This window comes from Anolis carolinensis, chromosome 1 (assembly GCF_035594765.1).
Source record: "Anolis carolinensis isolate JA03-04 chromosome 1, rAnoCar3.1.pri, whole genome shotgun sequence".
Taxonomy (NCBI): domain Eukaryota; kingdom Metazoa; phylum Chordata; class Lepidosauria; order Squamata; family Dactyloidae; genus Anolis; species Anolis carolinensis.
In genome coordinates, this window is record NC_085841.1 from 219,862,042 (window position 1) to 219,885,392 (window position 23,351).

Genomic DNA, 23,351 nt, shown 5'->3' on the forward strand with positions numbered 1-23,351 from the left:
TAATAATAATAATAATATGGAAGGAAAAGCTGATAAGACCTGGCTATGGCTCACAAATGGGACCCTGAAGAAGGAGACAGAAGGCCTGATCCTTGCAGCCCAGGAGCAAGCCATCAGGACAAATGCAATTAAGGCCAAGATCGAAAAATCAGCTGATGACCCAAAATGCAGACTCTGCAAGGAAACCGACGAAACCATTGATCATATCCTCAGCTGCTGTAAGAAAATCGCACAGACAGACTACAAACAGAGGCACAAATATGTGGCCCAAATGATTCATTGGAACTTATGCCTCAAGTACCACCTCCCAGCAGCAAAGAACTGGTGGGATCACAAACCTGCAAAAGTATTGGAAAATGAGCACGCAAAGATACTGTGGGACTTCTGAATCCAGACTGACAAAGTTCTGGAACACAACACACCAGACATCACAGTTGTGGAAAAGAAAAAGGTTTGGATCATTGATGTTGCCATCCCAGGTGACAGTCGCATTGATGAAAAACAACAGGAAAAACTCAGCCGCTATCAGGACCTCAAGATTGAACTTCAAAGACTCTGGCAGAAACCAGTGCAGATGGTCCTGGTGGTGATGGGCACATTGGGTGCTGTGCCAAAAGATCTCAGCTGGCATTTAGAAACAATAGACATTGACAAAATTACGATCTGTCAGCTGCAAAAGGCCACCCTACTGGGATCTGCACGCATCATCCGAAAATACATCACACAGTCCTAGACACTTGGGAAGTATTCAACTTGTGATTTTTTGAAACGAAATCCAGCATATATATCTTGTTAGCTGTGTCATACAATAAAATAATAATAATAATAATAATAATAATAATAATAATAATAATAATAATAATAATATCATCAAAGTTATTCTTCATTTAGTATGTGTCTCTAAAGCTGATCCCAGTTAACAAAAAAGCGAGTATGTGAAAAGATGTTTCCTAAGTTTGCTGAGTCTCAGTCCATTAACATTTTCTAACAGCTTCTGCCAGCCTCTGAACGACTGTGCGTGCTTTAGATTGTAAACGTGCATTATCCTTAGCCATTGGATGTGCCAGCTGGTGCTGATGAGGATTACAGTCAAATGTTCGAAGTTCCCTAGTGACGAATTCTTCTCTAAAGAATTGGTGGGAATTGTATGGTCTTCCAGATACTTCTGCACTGAGATTCACAGCAATCCTCGCCATTGGCTATGCTGACTAGAGCTGCTAAGAACTGTAATCCAACAACATATGGAGGGCCATTAAAAGATCACAATAATATCTTGAATTGTGCCTAGAAAAAAACCTGTTACCCATTGCATTTCATACACATCAAGCATTATATGGTCCTCATGGTCTGTCAGGAAACAAGTTGCTGAAGCTTCCCAGTAGTTTCCAGGCAGAAACCCGTTTGAAACATTTTGAGAGATGATAAAAGCCAGGATATAGAAAGCATTATCCATTCTCCCACTGTAAAGGAACAAGTTGTGAATTGTCGCTAAAATATATCTTTAATCAAGGCCCTCCAGATAACTTTGGACACAGTTCCCAACCACTTTAGCCAGCATACCCCATAGCTAAGGAGCTATAGTTTAACAACATATGGAGAACCACACAATTACCAACTGTTTTCTAATATCTGCAGCTACTTGTATATTCCAGGGGGTGTTGAAATCTAAGGTGATTCATATCATTTAAATTACTGATTTTCCATTTGCCATGCAATATTTAAAGCCTATGAGTGATCAACAATAGAACAAAGGTTGAAACCCAGTTGTCCCCAACTAGAATAGAACTACCGAATGAATGGAAACTTGGTAAATCAACACATGTGCACATTCTATTGACAGCTAGATCCAACAGCTAGATCCACTATTGGAATTTAAGACACAGTTGAACACTTATCTCTTCCAGCAGGCCTCCTCAGTCAGTTTTAATCATAAATTTTAAACTTGAGTCTTGCGTTTTAATCTTTGTTCTATAAATTTTAATATGTATTTTATAGAGATACATTTTAATATGTGTATTTTATATAGAATATAATGATTATGTGTTTTTAATTATGTTGTAACCTGCCTCGAGCCATATTGACCATAGAGTCACACTGGAGAACCTAGAGATTCTAAGAGAATTCTCTAGAATGTGTAAGTCTGTCATTATTGTTATATGGTCAATGTTGGGAAAATATTGACCATAGGTTTGGGCAGGAGGACCTAAAGATTTCTATAGGTGTTCTCTCAAGTAAATAAGGTGTTTCTTAAATTAATATTTTTTCCACTTTTGCCAGAACCCAGAGTCCTTAACCATAGTGAATGTGGAGAACTGACTGTAATTGGATTTAGGCCAAAGTTGCTGGGAGATTTGTTATTTACACAGAATGATTTCTCAGTATATTTTATGGTTTTACCATGTAGGTCAGGTCCACAGAAACAATGGCTTTTATTTGAATAGTTGCACAATATTAAACTAATAAGGCTTTTGATTCAGTAGTACTCCAGTTTAAAGTTTCATTTGTGATACTGTACATATTAGACTTCCTATTAAAATAGTTAGAAACAATTTGAAATTATTTAACTTCCTTTGCGAAACCCCATTTAATTCCTCAAGTAATATTTCCAAATGACACATTTTTTCAGTCACAGAGTCAATTCGAAGTGAGGTAATTCCTTACTTTAATGTATTGCCATGGAAATCTGGCATAAACTGATTAAAACGTGTAATCCAATCCAATCCCCACCCTCACAAGCTAATTTGAAAGATTCCTTTTGATTTCACAGAGAGCTAGATCATGCCTGCAAGCAAAGTGTGCTGCATTATTGAGAAATCTATCCAATTTAGCCTTCAACTTTCAATCTCTTTTTGATGAAGAGCTATATTAACAGAAACTTGCTTTGTTTTTGCACTTTTCTCTCACCTTTTAAACTGTCCCAATAAGATATTATTCAATCTTGGAAGGTTTATGACTTGGTACAGGCCAAAAACAGCAAATTCTGATAACATGGTTGTTGTATGTCTTTCGGGCTGTGTGGCCATGTTCCAGAACATGTTCTGATAACATGTTTTAACATTGGGTTGCTGGTTTGGATTCATTCATTTATGAGACTCAGGTATATTGTGCCTTCTACATAGGCCTTAAAATGTGGAAGAAACTGGGAAAAAGGGGGTGGGGTGGGTGGGATGGTTAAATGTCATTTGCTGAAAATACTCATTGGATTGCATTAACAGCCACAAAACGTGTTAAAAAGATGCTCTTAAAATCCAATTTTGGCCAGAATTTTTTTATATTTGTATGACTGTATATCCCTGCACTCATGGAAAACACGCAATTTTGTTCCTATTCACTGGTGTGGACTGTTCCAGCACATGTCCACATTTTAAAATCCCAAAACAGCTGATGAGGATTATAAACAAATGGAGCCACAGACACACAGGTGGCTAAATGGAAGCACAATTGAAAAGCAATTTCAATGAGAATTCTCTGCAACCATTCATTTGTTCTGATGTTTATGAAATTTAACAGAGCTTGAATTTATACAGTGGACACCAGCATGGGAGGCAAGTGAACCCAAAGGGAAATGTGTTTCACAAAGGAAAAAGTAAAGGCAACAGGAGGATGAGGAGAGATAATGATAAGAAATCTGCTTGTGTGCACATTCAGATACCCACATCAGCATTTACAAAGTCCTGCGCATCTCGGAGAGTCAATTAGAAAAAATTTAAAGTAAGCTTTCGCTGGATGTTCCCCTTCCATCTTGCGGCTTTCTTAAATCCACTACAAACAAATGTGTCAAGATGGTGGGGTAGCATTTACCAAGACTGACAACCCCATGTTTCGACTTGGTGTCAGGTACTGCAATTTTTTGCCCCACTTATTTTTCCGAGATTATGAGGATTGTGTTTGGAAGTGCCCTGTGACTGTATCCTGCAAAGACAAAGCCATGCAATATAAATCTTTCTCATTCTAAAATTTTAAATTGAACTTTGAAATTAAACAATTCATTCCCCAATAGGAATCTGTATTAAGTTTGTGTTTTTGTGTGCAGGATCTGCAGATAAGACTACTTCCATTGATTGCCTTAGTAGAGGAGCAGCCCTGGCTCTATCTATACTGTTAAAAAGTAGTTTGAAACTGCATTCTATGAGCAGTGTAGATGGGAACCTTATTATACTCCAGGTTGTGAGGAATTTCGGGAAGTCAGAGTTTAGGCATTATGGAGAGTTGTGGGATGGAGGAGGAAAAGTTTATTTGACACCTTGGTAGCTGCCCAATTTGGGATTTATATCTCTGTATCACAACCGAACGATGTCTGTTTGCCTTGGTGCCTAAAAATTTGATTCTCCTATCATTAAGGTATTTTGACCCATTAATGCATGTGTTACAATGAATAAAGGTGTCAGGGTTAATATGTAGAATTGTACCATCGCAGATGACTAAATCCAAATAAATACGGATTTTCTCCCTTTTTAGACTTGAGAACAAATTTTCACGGCTTCACAAAATTCATCTGGGATTTCAGATTCCCTGATTTGAACACTGATATATACCACATTGTGGATTTTCACCATAACATTAACTGAGCTTTATGTCTTTGCATCTTTATGTTTTGGAGGAGAAGGAAATGTTTCCTTTAGTGCCTTCTGTCGCAATTGTGTTTTGCTCACTTTGGAAGAATGCTTATTTTGGGTCTGATTTGCCTCTTCGCCTGCTCCTTAGCCGGTACAAAATCATCTCTACTCTTTACTGCTTGCATTAATGTGTTTGTAGACCAAAATAGAAGGAAGATTCAATGCTGCTCGGCTTCCTTAATATTTGTGCCCTTTAAAAAGAGACAACTTGCATGTGTCCAGAATAATTACTGACTGTTTATCTCCAGTTTTGTACTCTAGCAATATGGTTACCAGATGATCCTCCATTCTAAGGACATGTTCCTTATTAAGAAACTTGACAGCTCCATAGAACATAATAGTTATCTCTTGCTGCAGAATGCTGCAGCACCAAAATTGCCCACAAAGTAAGGCACCACAACTCCAACATGTCTCTTCTTTCTCTTTCAAAATACACAAACCTGTTTCCCAACAATGTGCTGGCTATTTTGCCTTTCCTACCGAGAAAATTCCTTCTATTTCCCATTTCACTGAGGATGAGATTGGAACTAGTCTGTCAAATTATGCAGTTTCAACTGCAATATATGATCAGTGTAGACTCATATAGTGCAATTTGAACTTCATTGCATTATATGGGTCTACACTGACCATATAATACAGTTCAAACTGTAGATCCAACCTGAAAGTCCATCAATGCCCAAAGTAAGTTCTGTTTGTTACAATAATGAAACATTCTGAGTGTTTGGATAGTCTAACTGCATGTAAATAAGGAATGATGTTTTAGAATAATCTCAGTCTTAGGGTCCTTCCAGACAGGCCCTATATCCCAGGATCTGATCCCAGGTTTTTTGTTTTAAACTGGATTATATGAGTCCACAATGGCAGATAATATGGGATAAACAGAAAACCTGAGATCAGATCCTGTAAGAGCCCTTAATTTACAATAGCATGTTTTTGTTCATGTAAACACTTTCATAGAGACAGCATTATTCTCTGGCCAATCTCCAGACAAAAAAGATGAAGCAATAGTGGCTGTTTTATATCATTATTTTGCGCATTGTCAATATATTTTATGAGTGGGATGCAGGTCTAAAATGTAACATGTCAAAAATGAACACAAACAGAAAGATGGGATATAAAACAAACAAACAAACAAATAAAACAAGAGCCAGCAACAAAAATAACAGGAAAAATAATTAAATGCATGGTTGACAGATGTTCCTGGCATTAATCCAGAGTAATTTCATAGAATATTTTTTTTCTTTCTTTCTTCACAACTGCCCCACACCTTTCATTCCTCTCTCTAATCCCCTTGAAATCTTCAAAGACGTATTTCCCACGTTGAAAGGATAAGATCTTTTAAGACCTGTTAGAATGGCAGCTTCTATACTAAATGGAGTTTGTAAAAATTGTCCACATTACTTTCACCTTTTTCAATTGATCCTGTAAGAAAGTTTTGAAGTTTAGACTCTGAATTCTACCTCAAGCAAACTGCTTTGCCATAGAAAATTTTCAAGCCCATACATTTAAAAATTACAATCCAATTGGTTCATCTTTTAAAATAATTTGTTGTGCTGTGCTTTCTAATTTTGAAGTTAAAATAGTAGCTCAGGCAGGGATATATTCTTTGTTAACCTTTCCTGCAGGACTCATTTAAGGATTTAGTGATATCCAATGACCCTTGAGATAAAAGAGTGTATGACAAAACACCTATTCACTGTAGTGAAAAAGAATAGGTAAGAAGTGGAAACAAGCACATTTTAATCTCCAACAATAATGACAAGTTCTCAGGAAACAATTAGTCTCTTAAGTTGCTTTTATAACCATTCTTTTCCCTCACATTTCACCCTGACAAACAGAAACAGTCTTCTGGGTTTTTTAATAGTTTTCCCCACTTGTTTGGCTTCTTTATGGTGAATGGGTCTATCCCTATACATTTACCTAAAGTATTCTCTAGTGAGGTTCAAGGATAAAGGTATTTCAGTATTTCCTGATTGCTCCTTTTTTGTTTATTTACTTGATGCAACAGGTTTTGAAAGGCATCTTCCCTCATCTCTCCCTCTTTTAACTTTGATTTTCAGTGAGATCTGGAAGGAAAACTATTGCAGCTGCTTTTAACTTTATTTCAACAAATTTGGGGCATTTCTCTTCCTGCCAAAGTCTATTGTTTTATGTTTACTTCATTCTCAATGAGGGGAAGACTATAGGAGGAGCTTTACTTTCTTTCTACACGTATTACTTAGATGGTGTATCTACAGAGGTCTGTGAAGGAATCTTATTCACTCTCTAAAAGTTGTATTTACTTGGAGACTGGAGTAACATGCTCTCTGGTATTCTGCTCATGCTCAGCTTATCTATTTCACTTGGGGCTCAATTTGGCAAAGGTGATTTTCTTGCAGCTTAGCCACACTGCAGAGTTACGCAATTTAATTCTGCAATGTACCAATATAGTTTAGCATGCTTAAGGAGTTGCTGTAATTTGCAGAAGAATGACATCACATAGTACAGTGTCTTGCCCTATGCTTCTATAGCTGTCACTTCTAAGAGGAAAATGTGTAATTACACCACTACTGTCATCATACATATATCATACACATGAGAATGTGTGGTTGTCAGATTTAGCCTTTTTTCCAGGCATATAATTACATATTCACAACTCATTGGCATGCAATAGGTCCTTCTTCAAACAATAGAATGGAAAGGCATACGGGAGGTGGGGGTGGGAGAGTCAGGAAACTTGTTCATATGAAAATATTCTTTCTAAAATCACTCTGTAGTTTTAAATTCCTTCGTCCCGTTCTTCCTAACCACTGCACCTATAGACAACATTGGGTTCAAGAATCTCAGTTCAAATGATAGTCCGGCTAGAGCATTCAATCAGTAGACCTGACATGTGTGTTACATCGCCTCATTGAATCGGTATGTCTAATCTAATTGAAGCTAGAAATTGGATTTAGGCCAGGAGTGAGAATCTTCTAGTGCTTACAAATGCCATATTCCTTAGCATTGAGCATAGGAAGTTAAAGAAAAAGGGGAACGGCTTGCAACATCATAGTAGCAGTCCATCTTTCCTACAGTAGCTAATCAGAAATCTTTGGAAGACTTTTATAAAGTCTCCTGTTACCAGATGATAGAGCAGAACTAAGACAGACGAGGGCTGGAGGCAATCTTCACCTCACTTGACATAAAATAAGCAAGGGGAAGAATGGGAGAGAGAAAAGCAACTTAATTAGCTGTTATTAAAGATGGTAGTGCACACACTGGTAACCTCAAGGTTGGACTTCTGCAATACACGTTACATTGGGCTACCTTTGTACCAAGTTTAGAAACTCCACTTGGTTCAAAATACAGCAGCCAGATTGGTTACAGGAACATCCAGGAGTGAGCATATTACACCAATCCTAAAGCCACTCCACTGTCTACCAATTAATTTCCTGGCAAAGTACAAGGTATTGGTTTTGATCTTTAAATGGGTCCAGGTTATCTACAAGATTGCCTTCTCCTATACAATCCACCCAGAACACTTAGGTTTTTTGAGGGGTGTCTACTCCAACCAGCCAGAAACCAGCTGGCCACCGTCACCCAGAGGACCTTTTCATTGGATGCCCCAAGGCTGTGGAACGACCTGCCAGAAGAGCTTCGACAGCTAAATGAGCCATCAGATTTAAAACCTATTTGATGACCTATCTCTTCTGGCAGGCTTACCCAGCCAGTTTTAGTTATGAATTTTAAACTTGTGTCCTGTGTTTTAATCTTTTATATAAACAGTTCTTTCTGATACTGTGATGTACTCCTGGAATGCTTGGTAATGTGCAGAATTGTTTGTTTATATCGGGTCCCACTCATCAAGCTGGACATACACTCGACCTGGTTTTTGTTGCGGGCGACGGTTTGGTTGGAGTGGAAGAGCAAACTATCCTTCCATTGTCATGGTCCGACCATTATCTGATCAGTTTAAGACTCACCACACCAGTAAACCTCCGCAGGGGTGGTGGACCCATTAAGATGGTCCGCCCCAGGAGACTTATGGATCCTGAGGGATTCCTGAGGTCTCTTGGGGATCTGTCTGCCATGGAGCCTGACAATCCTGTCGATGCCTTGGTCGCTCGCTATAACAGTGAGTTGTCCAGGGCTATAGACATGATCGCCCCCGAACGTCCACTCTCGATACGTGGAGTTGCCCCAGCCCCCTGGTTTACTGGGGAGCTGGCGGAGATGAAACGTGCGAGGAGGAGACTAGAGTGCCACTGGCGGACAACTCGTGATGCATCTGACCGAGCATGGTCTAGAGCCGCTATTAGGGCCTATTCCGCGGCGTTGCGAGCAGCCAGGAAGGCTTTCTCGACTGCCCGCATCGCGTCTGCAACAACTAGATCCTCAGAGCTGTTTCGGGTGTTGGGGAGCTCCTCCACCCTCCTCAGGCTGGGGGGGCACCTGACATCCCGGCAACTCGGTGTAGCGAGTTTGCTCACCATTTTGCAGACAAAGTCGCTCAGATTCGTTCCGACTTAGATGCTGGCCTTGTTGCAATGCCAGGTGAGGTAACCGAGGCTTCTGTCTGTTCGATCTTGTGGGATTCGTTTCAGCTTGTGCAGCCTGATGATGTGGACAAGATTCTTGGAGCGGTGAGGGCGACCACCTGTGCCCTTGACCCTTGCCCATCTTGGCTTTTAAAACAGGCCAGTGGTGGGTTGGTTGATTGGTTTGTGAGAATAATTAATGCCTCTTTGGAGCAGGGTAGATTTCCATCTAATCTAAAACAAGCAGTGGTGAGACCTATCTTAAAGAAGGCCTCCCTAGATTCGACCAACTTGCATAACTACAGACCAATCTCCAACCTTCCATTTTTGGGCAAGGTCTTGGAGCAGGTGGTTGCCTCTCAGCTCCAGGGATTCTTGGATGATACGGATTCTCTGGACCAATCGCAGTCTGGCTTCAGGCCTGGTTTCAGTACCGAGACGGCTTTGGTCGCCTTGGTGGATGACCTCCGCAGGGAGCTGGACAGGGGGAGTGTGACCCTGCTGGTTCTCTTGGATATCTCAGCGGCTTTCGATACCATCGACCATGGTATCCTTCTGGGACGTCTCTCCGGGATGGGCCTTGGGGGTACTGTTCTGCAGTGGCTTCAGTCCTTCCTAGAGGGGCGTTCCCAGATGGTGAAGCTGGGGGACACCTGCTCGGACCCCTGGCCATTGTCCTGTGGGGTCCCGCAAGGTTCTATTCTGTCCCCCATGCTTTTCAATATCTACATGAAACCGCTGGGCGAAGTCATCCGGGGTTTTGGAGTTCGGTGCCATCTCTACGCGGATGACACCCAACTCTACTACTCTTTTCCACCAAAATCCAAGGAAGCCCCTCGGATACTGGTTCAGTGTCTGGCCGCTGTGTTGGCCTGGATGAGGGCGAACAAGCTGAGACTTAATCCTAATAAGACAGAGGTCCTCCAGGTCAGTCGAAAGTCCGATCGGGGTATTGGGTGGCAACCTGTGCTTGACGGGGTTGCACTCCCCCTGAAGGCGCAGGTCCGCAGCTTGGGGGTCCTCCTGGATTCGGGGCTGACGCTTGAGGCTTAGGTGTCGGCCGTGGCCGGGAGGGCCTTTGCACAACTAAAACTTGTGCGCCAGCTGCGACCATACCTCGAGAAGTCTGATCTGACTACGGTGGTCCACGCCTTAGTTACCTCTAGACTGGACTATTGCAATGCGCTCTACGTGGGGCTGCCTTTGAAGACGGCCCGGAAATTGCAATTAGTTCAGCGCTCGGCAGCCAGGCTTCTAACAGGAGCAAACTACAGGGCGCGTTCTACGCCTCTGTTTAAGGAGCTCCATTGGCCGCCGTTTGTTTTCCGGGCCCAATTCAAGGTGCAGGTTATCACCTACAAAGCCCTAAACGGTTTGGGACCCACCTACCTTAGAGACCGCATCTCCCCCTATGAACCTGCATGATCCTGCGTGATCTCTTCGCTCTTCGGGGGAGGCCCTCCTCTCGCTCCCACCACCTTCGCAGTTGCGGCTGGTGGGGACGAGAGAGAGGGCCTTCTCCGCTGTGGCCCCCCGCCTCTGGAACTCACTCCCGAGGGAGATTAGACAGGCCCCCACCCACCTTGCCTTTCGAAAAAGCCTTAAAACCTGGCTTTTCCAGAGGGCCTTCGACGACTAATTTTTGGGGGTTGATTTGTCTGCCCATTTAATTTAATTAGAGAGTGTTCTGCCATGATTATTGATGCCTTGCTGAGTACTTCTGCCACGAAGCTACAGAAGCCCTTTATTTCGGCCTAGAACTGTTTTATCTCCTTGTTTTTAACATGTGATGTATGTATTGATTGTATGACTGCTTTTCATGTTTGATTTTACAATGTGTAATTTGTCACTGTTTTTATTATTGTTGTGAGCCTCCCCGAGTCCCCTCGGGGAGATGGGGCGGGATATAAGAATAAATTTATTATTATTATTATTATTATTATTTAAACCTTCCACCCAGCATTGAAAATGCACAGGAAGAGGCATCCATGATTTTACAGATTCCTGTGAGATACCATTATCCCCAGAATCTGGAAGTATTTTCTTGGGCGGTAACTCTCACAACTCTCACAACTATCATGAACACTGAAATTCTAGGATTGTTTAAGTTTTTGTCCCCCCGCCTCCACATGCCCTCAGAACATCCTTTCCAATTCTGTTTACCTTAGGAAAAAGAACTTGGCTTTCTATTTCCTCCCTATATGTACATGTTTTTAAACACCAGTGGAGATGCTGAACAGTTTACAGAATATATATGGCCTCCCTCTCTTCTCAGCAGTTAACCGAGGGTCAAAGGGAGCCAGAACTCTGATCTCTAGATAAGAGGGAATTGAGAACATGTTGGGAGAACAGCTTAACCTCTTCCTCATTTTTTTTGTGTGGGAAGAGTTTTGTTCAGAGAAATCCCTTGAGCACTAGATTTGGTTCTCAAAATCACCCTTATTGCAGGCTTTAAAGAGCTATCATTTTATCATACTTTACATTCGACAAGTACCCTGAGAAAAAGATAGCAAGCTTGACTTCTTCAGTCAAGTGTTGAGTAGTATTAAAACTTGCCCAATATGTGGAAGTGTTAGATCAAACTTTCTCCCTCCCTGATTTTTTTTGGTCAGGTCACATTTCCCTACAAATTCCTTCATTTTAATTCTCACTTAGATTTTTTTATCTGGAGACCATTGTTACATATTCTCTTCATGACATGTCAGTGTGTTTTCAGTTGTCTCCCACAAAACAAAAAATCCAAAACAGTAACTCTCATATTGGTCAATCTAAATCACTGGTTCTCAACCTGGGGTCCCCAAATGTTTCGGCTTACAACTCCCAGAAATCCCAGCCAGTTTACCAGTTTAGGATTTCTGGGAGTTGAAGGCCAAAAACATCTGAGGACCCCAGGTTGAGAACCACTGCTGTAAATTGTACAGTAGAGTCTCACTTATCCAAGCCTCGCTTATCCAAGCCTCTGGATAATCCAAACCATTTTTGTCGTCAATGTTTTCAATATATCGTGATATTTGGTGCTAAATTCGTAAATACAGTTGAAGGCCAAAAACATCTGGGGACCCCAGGTTGAGAATCACTGATCTAAGTGACGAGGGTTAGAATACATATTCTCCAAAATTTATCAGATGAAAATTGGGACATGAATGGACAAGCAACATCAGAGTATGGTCAATTTGGCAAAAGATATAAACAAGAAAGAACACGCAGTCTAGGAGAGGCAACAGGAATTTGCTTTCTTTTGAACCTACTGGGAAGGACAAGATTTTGGCCCCTCCTGCCCTCTCTCCTTACTATTTATTTTGTGTCAAAAGCATTGCATAATAAATAAATTTAAAAGGAAATCACAAGCAGCTAAATAGTTTTAGACCAAAAGCGAGCAACAGCAACCGCATTGTCCGTAGCTTTAAACAACTCCTCCTCCGTACATGAGGCAGGACATTGTGGGCAAGCATACATATGCAGAGTTGTTTGTTCTGCTCCACAATCACACACGGTGGAGGATTCCTCCAAGTAGTGCCACCTTGCCAAGTTGTCTTTTGATTTTCCCACTCGGCTTCTGAGTCTGTTTAGGGACTTCCAAGTTGCCCATTCTTGGTTTTCCTCTAGAGGAAGACCCTCATGGGGGGCCATCCAATTAGAATTGCCTGGTTTAGCTGCCCAGAGGGACACTCTTGCTGTTGCTGGAGGAACATCAAGAGGAGTGGTGGTTCTCATGAAGGCCTTCCTTGATTTGAGTCTGGTTAATTGAATTACTGAGTTAATTGAGCCCAAGCGATTCTTCCTGAATACAATCATAAGGATGTAGAAGATTGCCAGTTACAACATTTTAAGAACACCTTGCGATAAGGTTACGGCTGGTATGGACATCACAAAGATTTTCTTAAGGATTAAAGTGCAAAAGACATTTGAGTACCATAATGGAAAAATTATGAGGATAGTGAGCAAAATGGTCTGCTAATGTATATCCTGCAGAAAAAAATATAAGATCAATTTATGAACCGAATGAGTTGATAGTAGGCCAAAGGGTATTTCAAAGCTATTAACAAACATGTTGAGACTGAAATAGAGAATTCAGTCCTGTCAGTGAACAGGGTATCAATTAACTTTATGATGCACTTGAAATAGTTAAAGAACTCTAACATGTTGCAACTTCTCTTTCTAATAAGAAGCTAGATAGACTTTAAGTTATGTTCTAAATGTGTCAGTTAAGTTAAATGTGGAAAGATCTTTTGAAGGACAGAGCTGGCAATTAAAAAGTAAAAGGTGACTTTTCCCAAAGCACAGAAGTAATTCATGAGCATAGCTTTGTGCTCATAAAATTGTCTGCAAATATGACTGTAATTATAATTAAGTTTATGCGTGTGAATGTGAGCAGTACTTACTATAAATTTGTTTGCTTTATTTTATTGTGTAGACATTTATATTCTTGTAATGTTGTCATTATTGTTGTCTGCAGCTTTGTGGAACATGGGTCAGGGCTCCCAAGCATATATACAATGTGTGTACATGGGTGTTTCTACCCCAAAATGTATTTCATTTTTTAATAGATTTTAGCACACTTTTCAGAACGTTCATCTTAATAAGGTTAGCTCATGACAAGATCTGTGATCAGATATACTAAAAAAACTTATTATTCAGACAGCAATAATAGAACAAAATTAAAATTAAAAACTGTGGGGCAGAGTATCAAAGGTGATGTCTTCTAAATATCAACATACAAAACGTATTGGGACAATATCAATTAAAATACAGTAATTACTGTAGGCCATATATAGCTTAATGAAGAACTCAGGTTTTGAGAAAAGATGACTATGTAGCCCAAATGATCTATATATAAAAAAGAGTGATGGCATCACGGCGACCCACAAAACAACAAAACTACAGGCCCCCCAACCTCGAAATTTGACAACACAACCCATCATCCACGCCTCTAGGTTGATACAACAAAAGAAAAGAAAAATAAAGTCCTAATTAGAGAGAGAGGAATAATTGCTTTTATCCAATTGCTGCCAGTTAGAAGGCTAAGCTCCTCCAACTTGGTCTCCTAGCAACCCAATAAAAAATAATAAAAAACACTAAAATTAATACAATGAAATACTATAATAACAGAAAATAACTAAAAATAATACAAGAAAATAATAAAATATAATAAATAAAAATATAACTTACAATAAAATTAATTTAAAAATGCAAATAATGTCAAATAAAAATTACACAACAATTTTTAACCAATACCACCACCACTTTGCCATAGCAACGCGTGGCCGGGCACAGCTAGTATCACTATAAAACAAAAGACTAACATGTTTGAAGTGCTGACAGAAACAGGAAAAACATCTTTATGAAAACCTCTAAGTGGTAAAATAAGAAGACTAAACAATTTAATTAGACTGAGTAGGGTGAGTAGACCCAGAATGCTGGGTCTGCAGAAATGGAGAAAGGAAAACCATGAAAGAAGGCATGGCCTCAGTGGAAACCTTGAATAGGGCCCTCCAGTGTAACATTTGCTTCAGATCCCGCTTATAATATTTAACTTAGATATCTCATATCTAAACAGTCTGTATTATACAAATGTGGTATACCACAAGTGTACAGTTCCTGAAATCCAAAATCAGCTTGCTAGCGGCACTTCAGCTAATCAGTCCCATTCAACAGCTTTATGTTGTTTCACAATTGCAGACAAGGCTGTCTGCATGCATTTTTGCAGAGTGGGGGCAAAACTTGGTGATCCACTACTCTAGCAGTTGTACTTTTTCTGAGGAGGTATGATGGTGGTGAAGGAAATCAGACAAAATCTGCAAGCTGTGAGCAGCCTGTTTTTCCAGTGTTTATTTCCTCCACAGCTCTTCCCCTCCTGCTGCTGCTACTACCAACGCTGGCTACAAACACTGGGAGGGAACATCCTTAGAACTAAGTATTTGACAGCAACTAATGCAAAATACAGGAGGCAAGATGAACTTCAGAAAGTATTTAGGTAGAGTGAGGAACTCTATGAAAAAATTGGGGAGTTGCAGTTGAACAAACACTGGATTAGGTGTTTTCTGACATCAGCACCCTTATTAAATCAGCTTCACAAGACTTTTCAGAAAAAGATTTCCATGTTTCTGAGTGATTTCCTTCATCTTAGAAAATATACAGTAGAGTAGTAGAGGCAGAGGGAGTTCTTCAGGGATTTTGTTTGACATGAGAGGAGTAATTGTGTGTGATCATCTCAGAGTTTTGGAGAAGTATAGACTAACTTTTCACATTATTATCAGATAATGAACTCACATTGTGAAATATTCAGTTCTTTTCAAGCTGCATATTTTGCATGGTTTCAGATAATAGGTCTACTGTTCCTGGTACATATAGTAGCCTACACACTAGATCTATCAAGATATACCCATTATGCTTCTGAGAAATCTATACTGTTTGTTGTTGCATGCCTTGAAGTTGACTCTAATTTATGGCAAGCTAATAGCATTTTATTTGCAAGATTTATTCAAAGGAGGTTCACTTTTGCCATGCTATTATGTTGCAAAAGTCAAACATTCCCTAGTTCACCCTGTAGGTTCCTATTTTTGAGGGGGGTATTGAGTCATAGTCCAACACTCAAGTCACTATGTCACATTGGCTCTTGAGAAATCTATATAGCTTTGTTGCTTCCTAGTGAGTAGATTTGGTATCAATAATGGTCTTCTCAGTGGCCTAGATATCTTAAAAATAACAGATTCTGTCTGATCTTTGAAGTTCAGCAGAGTCAGGGTGAGAAACCATCAATGAATACTTTGTGCTGCAGCCTGTATTTCAGGGGAAGAAACTGGCAAAACCACATCTGAATATTCCTTGCTTAAGAAAGCCCCATGAGATTAATGGAGTCATTATATGTTGACAGGCAACTTGAATGTGCATATGGATACACACACTGTGCTTTTCTACCTGCAGTTCATATGCTAAATTCGGTTCACTTCACCTCCAATGTTGGTCCATCCATCCCAACATAAAGGGCATAGCTGCTAAAATCAACTTCACAATTCCATTCATTTTCTGGCAAAAACCCAACACACTGAGTGGCTGCACTAGACTCTATTATACTTTTATTATAAGTAGACTTCACTAAGAAAGATTTGCAATCCAGTGTGGTATAGTGGTTTGGGCATTAGACTGACTCTGGTGACTAGGCCCCTGTATGACCTTGAGCAAGTCATACACTCGCAGCCTCAGAAGAAAGCAACTCCCTCTGAACAAATCTTAGCAAGAAAACCTCCGGTTCACCATACAATGGAAATGACTTGAAGGCACACAACAATAACAACAACGAAAGCTAATAAACTTTTGTCTTTGCTGTCAGCATTCAAAGAAAAGGCTTTGCTGTGATGCAACCATACATAAAACTCCTTGAATTTAGTAGGTGTCTTTTTAAATGGAGCAGTAATAATTTTCTATCTGGGGAGATCAAAGCAATGGCTTTGAAATGGACCAATACATTCCTCCTCTAAGTGTGAATTATTGATGTGACTTAATTCAGTGACTAAAAATACTGAGGTTTCTTTCATACTAAGTAGCTACAGCATTTTGATGCAACTTTTAACTGCCATGGCTTCATCCTAGGAATTCTACGTCTGTAGTTTTTTGTATTTAGAATGTTCTGCTAAATCTGCACAAAATTACGAATGCCTGGATTCTATAGGACACAGATATGGCTATTGAAGTAGCACTGCTCTATTTGGGTTGTGTGAAAATGAGATGAAATAGTGCATAATCAGGCAGGCAAGTTGCTTACAAACCAAGCAGATTGACTAATGGCTGCATATTTTATGGCCAATAGAGTCATATTCTTTTGTCCTTAGTGTTCCCCAAGGCAGGTGAGGGTTTTTTTTTGTCCCCACCATTTATTTTAAGCCAAAGAGCTGGCTTCACAACAGGATGTAACCTGGGCATTTGTGGGAGAATTTGTTTCCATATTTGGGAGAGGCAGAAATGGCACTTTGACAATTGCCAACTTTATAGTAGAACATTTACAGATCAGTTGAATAGTGGAAAACCAGAGAATCAGAAAAGTCCCAGTTAAAGCAGTTGAACAGCATGGGTGGCAATAGCAGAATTGGACTTTGGCTCTACCATTAGGCAGACTGAGGCCATCATCATTGCACAGATGATTATGAGAATCATAAAAAGTAGCAAATGACTGGTTAATTTATGATAATTGTTTTTAGTAGAATAGGAAGGTTGCATATTGGGATTATCTGTCTCAAGCATGAAAGTATTTTGTTGAATCTATGGTATTATTATTAAGGAGGTAGGTTATCCTGCACCACTTTAAGCAACAAAAAGTGTAGGGACAGACCTGGTCAAGAGAAACTTGAAAATGAATGTAAGCGGTAGTTTTGCCGTATGACCTCTTATGTACTTGCAAGAATGATAACAGCTTTCTTGCTATTTGTGTTGCTGAATCACAGCTCTGATACTCAGTCTGTGCTGTTATAAAATGAAAGCAAAAAAACCCCCTAAATCTTTGTTCAAAATATTTGCATTAGAGTATGTTAAGCAATGCCTAGTGAAACAGAGTGTTTTTGTTTGTCTTTTTGACTCCGAACATAATGGAGGGAGCACTCCAAGGTTTACAATTATTTTCCTGCTGCCTACAGAGATTGGATCCTGGATCCTGTACACACAAATGTCAACAGAAACCCTTCCACAGTTCAAATTGTTAAATTGTCAGGGAGGTGCTTTCCAGCTACTAAAGTGTAAGAAAGGACCCAGAGATTACATAGAGTGTGACAATGTACCCCATCTAATCTTTTTAAGGAATTCCGGAGCTCATTGTCCCTGTGGCTTTGTGCTCTTCCCAGACAAATAGGATTTTAAAGATGCTTTTAGCAGAGTTAAGATTAATTGTAGCACACATTTTCTACTTGAGTCTGCTTACTAGCATGCAAAGACGACCTGCTGCATAGCAGCATGCAGCGTCTGTTGATTTGGCTCTACCCTTGAACTTCCAGAATCATAAAGGATCTGATTTGCCATCTGCCCATGTTTAAACTAGTCTGACCAAAGATTATTTCTTGTATCTGGCTCAATATTTTTAGCACCTAGCTAATTATTTTTAGCTCAGTCTCTGTGCTTGGCAGTGAGGATGTGGCTAATTTTTTTTAATATATTAACAAATGGAAATGTGTGGTGGTCATGTTCCTTCTGGTTACTTATATACCACAGGAAAGAGGACACAGATTTAACATTGCTCTATTCTGTAAAATGCATCTGCCCAGTGAAATGGAAAAGTCTTAAATGATCTAAGGAGAAACAGTAAGTAAGAGAGATAAATGGTTTTCCCATTTCATAATCTGGATGCAGCCACTGGGGAGGTCCTCTCTTTTGACCTGAACTCTTTTGCTACAGGTAGGACATGGAAAAGGCTATCTGCAATAGATCTTGAAAAATGGTCATTGTAGGAGGAAATGGTCCCTTGGGTGTAAACAGGCGACTTTAAAGCTGGGACCATAATTTCTGAGATAAGGGAAATAATACTCCCCCTATGTTCTGCATCAGTCACAACTAATTTGGACAACTGTGTCTGGCTTCTCTTTTCCTCCTCAGAGGACAGAGGTATGGACTCTGAAAAAGATAGTAGGGGAGGGAGGAGAAAAGAAAACCAAACACTTTTCTGTTCCTCAACCAAGATACATTTTTCATCCTCCATTCCAATATGTGTGGAATTTAAGTGATTCAGATATACTGTTCAAGTAATTCTGAATTATCTTGCACCCAAATCAGGTTACCACCAAACTCTGCAATTAGTGCAGTGCAAAATTACTAAGGCAGGCAAGAGGCAGGCTGTATTTTCCTATGATTGTTAACTAAAGTAGCAAGGAACCTGTGTGTTTGATCAATACATAAATCCACAAACAGAAAATAGTTCCTCAATGGTGAGACAGCCTTAGGACCAGGAGACATGACAAAAACCCTTAACTTACAAATTTCCCTGAATGAAAATAACATTACAGTTTGTATTAAATGTTGAAGTTGAACATCATCTCAAATCATTTTTGGGTTCACAACTTTTCATTTTTATGTGGTTGGCCATTGATTTTATCCATGTGCCCCATGGGAGTAAGTCTTATTAAACTTGGTGGAATTAATGTTTGTGTTGGCAGAAGATAAATGTAAAATTTGTAATGCAAATACCCTTAGTTCACAAGTGTAAGTTCATATTTGACAGTGTTTTTAATAAACTTTGTGCCACGAAAAAAAAATCTGAGCAAAGACCATTATTCCAGTGCAACTATAAAATTTATCCTTGAAACTGACTCATTACAATAATCAATAAGCATTTATATCAGCAGGAAGCTCCCTATTTAAATAACCGGCATTACAAAAATCATATTACTGTCATAACATTGATGTTCATGTATGTTGATTGTTCAACAGGTGAAAGATGAGTGGAAGAGAACTTCCAGGATTTATTACCTCAAGTAAGAGTAGTGATATAGGTAAAAAAAATTCTTTATTAACTTTCCATTGCCTTATTTGTTCCATAGCCTGCCTTACTACAGTATTAAACAATTATATAAATTGTTTGGGGACTATGTTATGTTTTTAGGGTTTATTCTACCATTCTCTTCCATGGTTTCCTCCCTCATAACATCTTGCTTACCTAATAAATTATACTTCCATGAAGTTTTCATTTTTGTGGGTAGAAAGTCACTTTTTTCACTGACCATACTCCTTTCTATCTCTGGTAGAGACAGACATTTGCCAAAAGCCCTGTTTGTGCAGTATTCTTATCAAACAAGCTTAGTGTTATGAACTGCAGTTTAAAATGTGGAGCAATTCTAAGCTTTATTCCACTTTTTTAGGCAATGAAAAGAACTGGAGATATACAACCAGTCTTGAACTTGTTTACTTAGAAAGAAAAACCACTGGATCTAATAAGGCTAACTCCTGGGTAATATAAGGAATCCTGTTGGCAACGTACAAGCATGCAACCAGACATTATACTCAAATATTACCTTTATGGAAGGAGGTATTTGGTTCCCTTTTCTCCGTTGCTTTTACCACCCTCCACGGGCAATTTCTTGTTGCTTGTCGGAATGGTGAGTACTGTTGCAAACAGTTTCCCAGCTCTAGACCTATAGCCCAGATAAAAGAGATGTCACCAAGATAACAGACATCACCTTTAGGACAAGATCTACTTTTCTCTTCCTATGGAAGAATGAATGGATGTCGCCTGAATTTCCCTTACTCTCCTCCAACTACTAAATGACCATAGAGGTACAAGGTGGCATAAGAAGAGAAGCCCTGTTCAAAGAAGCCCTTAGTTGTTTGGAGGATATTGTTTTCAGAATTTTTGCCTTGCAAATTGGCTCTGTCTGCACCAAAAGTGGGTGTTTGGGTGCATATTACTTTAGTTACCTGTGGCAAATTTGCTCAATTAAAATGAAGGCCACAGAGTTTAATAACTTTCATTTCTATGCACTCTCGCCATATACTTTTGTCAAAATATGAGCTGTTAGATTAAATGGAAGATCATGAAGCTTTACATTTCACCTCTATAATAACTAGGGTTTTCTTATGTAGATGTGCTGGTGTTAATTAATGTTCTTTGTCATAATCAAGTCCACTGTTGCACAATGAGTTTTCAGTAAGTTGCTCCTTTTTAAGATGTGCTTCAATGTATGGTCAACATATTGGATTTCAGGAGATCACATGCCCTGTATTTGTTTCCACTGTTGATAGATGATGTATATCCAAGAGTTTCTATCACTTTTAAAAATTCTTGTTTGTACCATGTCATGCCCACCGTATCTCATTCAGTTAGTGTTCCTTTATGTGGATCTGCAAACTACTAAGTAGTTTCAGGACAAGTGATAGTCCCTATGAAGTTAGGGCTAATAATAATAATAATAATAATAATAATAATAATAATAATAGAGACCAAGTACAACACAGTCAAAACATATAAACATAAAACACATACAACAAATACATACACCAAAACATATGGCACAAAGATCAAAATACAGTGGACCAACACAAATCCAAAACTCATGGTTCAAAGTGGATTGGGTAGGCCTGCTGGAAGAGATAGGTCTTAAGTTGTGTCTTAAATTCTGACAGCTTGTTTAGCTATCAGAGCTCTTTTGGCAGGTCATTCCACAGTCTTGGGGTGGCCAATGAAAAGTTCCTGTGGATGATGGTCACCAGTCAGGTTCTGGCTGATTGGAATAAGCATCCCCCAGAAGACCTAAGTATCCTAAGGGGTGTGTTATACAGTAGATGATCCTGTAGATATTGATATCCTAGACCGAAACCATGCAGGGCTTTAAAAGTTATAACCAACACTTTGTATTTGCCCAGAAACTAATTGGCAACCAGTGAAGTGACTATAGTATGGGTATGATCTGACAGCTTGCATCAGTGGTACACACCTACACCTCCCATAGTTATCTGAACTCCATCCCCATCCAACAAAATCTTCAAGGTGACAACTACATCACCTCATCTCAAAGGAACCAGTACAGTACGATCCCCATATTTGTGGGTGATGTGTTCCAACATCTCCTATGATTACCTGAAACTTTGGGTAACAGCAAAATCACATTATATACATTTTAAAATGATTTAAAAGCAAATGAAAGCATTAAAGATCTGACACTGGAGCTAAGATGTTGAGTTGTTAAGATAGATGCTTGCATGAAACATTTTGTCATGCGATTTTTAAAAATAAATATACTTACGGGCTTGATGTTAGGGTTGTATTCCCCCCCCCCCCCCCCCCCACTGCCAGTTATTTTGTAATTGTAATGGAATTAATGAAAAAGAGAATGTTTTTGTTTTTGTTCTAATAATAGTTTAAATGGGTATTAGCTGGTAACAATTGAATGGTAGGTTTTATTCATTGATTTAAAGTATTAATGTCTCAACTAGATAGCCTGGTTGTTCGTGTGAAAAATGGTCTGAAGAGTCCAAAATATAAACCTGTTGATTATGCAAAACTACTTGCAATTACTGAAGCCAAGAAGTTGGAATCTGCAAAAATCCTACTAAAGGTAAGCATTAGTGAACGCTAATGGATATAAAATGTGACTTTTACTGCTGAGGGAATAGGTATCATAAAATCTGATTAAGATTATAGAGAAGAACCTGCTAGTCATAAGTCAAGGTGCCAAAGAAAAAAGGAACTGAGTAATAATTGCTAGATAATAGCATTATTGTCTAATTAAATTAACTCTGTAAGCTTTTTAAAACTTTTAAAAGAATTAATTTGAGTTCTTTCAATTAGGCGATCCCTCGTAGCTCGAGGACGATTGTCTTCCATCTTGGGGGTGGGTTCTTATGTGGCTGAAGAGACCGATTCTTGACCCGCATATTCTCCCGGAGTGAGGACATCGGTTTCCAGGTGGAAGGCGGTCCCGATCGGGGTTAGCTTGACGCTTCTTCCTCTTGGCACGTTTCACCCTTAGGCCCTCCATTCATGCCTCTTCGAACTCCTCAGCACTGCTGGTCACAGCTGACCTCCAATTAGAGCGCTCAAGGGCCAGGGCTTCCCAGTTCTCAGGGTCTATGCCACAGTTTTTAAGGTTGGCTTTGAGCCCATCTTTAAATCTCTTTTCCTGCCCACCAACATTCCGTTTCCCATTCTTGAGTTCGGAGTAGAGTAGCTGCTTTGGGAGACGGTGATCGGGCATTCGGACAACGTGCCCAGTCCAGCGGAGTTGACGGCATAGGAGCATGGCTTCAATGCTGGTAGTCTGCTTCTTCCAGCAGGCTGACATTTGTCCGCCTGTCTTCCCAAGAGATATGCAGGATTTTCCTGAGGCAACGCTGATGGAAACGCTCCAGGAGTTTGGTGTGACGTCTGTACACAGTCCACGTTTCGCAGGCGTAGAGCAGGGTTGGGAGGACAATGGCTTTATAAACAAGTACCTTGGTATCTCTACGGATGTCCCGGTCATCAAACACTCTCTGCTTCATACGGAAAAATGCTGCACTCGCAGAGCTCAGGCAGTGTTGTATTTCAGTGTCGATGTTGACTTTTGTGGAGAGGTGGCTGCCAAGGTAGTGGAAATGGTCAACGTTTTCTAATGTTACACCATTAAGCTGTATTCCTGGCTTTGCAGAGGGATTAGCTGGTGCCTGTTGGAAGAGAACTTTGGTTTTCTCGATGTTCAGTGAGAGCCCGAGCTTCTCGTATGCTTCTGCGAAGGTGTTTAGAGTGGCTTGTAGGTCTTCTTCTGAATGCACACAGACTACGTTG

At 39.8% G+C, this 23,351-nt stretch overlaps 1 protein-coding gene across 7 annotated transcripts in view; it reads left to right on the plus strand.

Annotated features, from left to right (window-relative positions):
- Nucleotides 1-23,351, plus strand: part of ccdc148 (coiled-coil domain containing 148) — a 194,636-nt gene that overhangs the window by 24,415 nt on the left and 146,870 nt on the right. For 5 of the 7 annotated variants that reach the window (XR_010001326.1, XR_507326.3, XR_010001327.1 and 2 more), the window contains exons 2-3: nt 19,523-19,584; nt 22,022-22,143. The exons of 1 other annotated variant lie outside the window; for it this stretch is intronic. Coding sequence is in view for 2 of the 6 variants with exons in the window: in XM_062965413.1 (XP_062821483.1) it covers nt 19,530-19,584; nt 22,022-22,143 (177 nt within the window). In the remaining 4 variants the exon portion in view is untranslated. The remainder of the gene's footprint in view (nt 1-19,522; nt 19,585-22,021; nt 22,144-23,351) is intronic. One more of the 7 variants, XM_062965423.1, reaches the window with a different exon arrangement.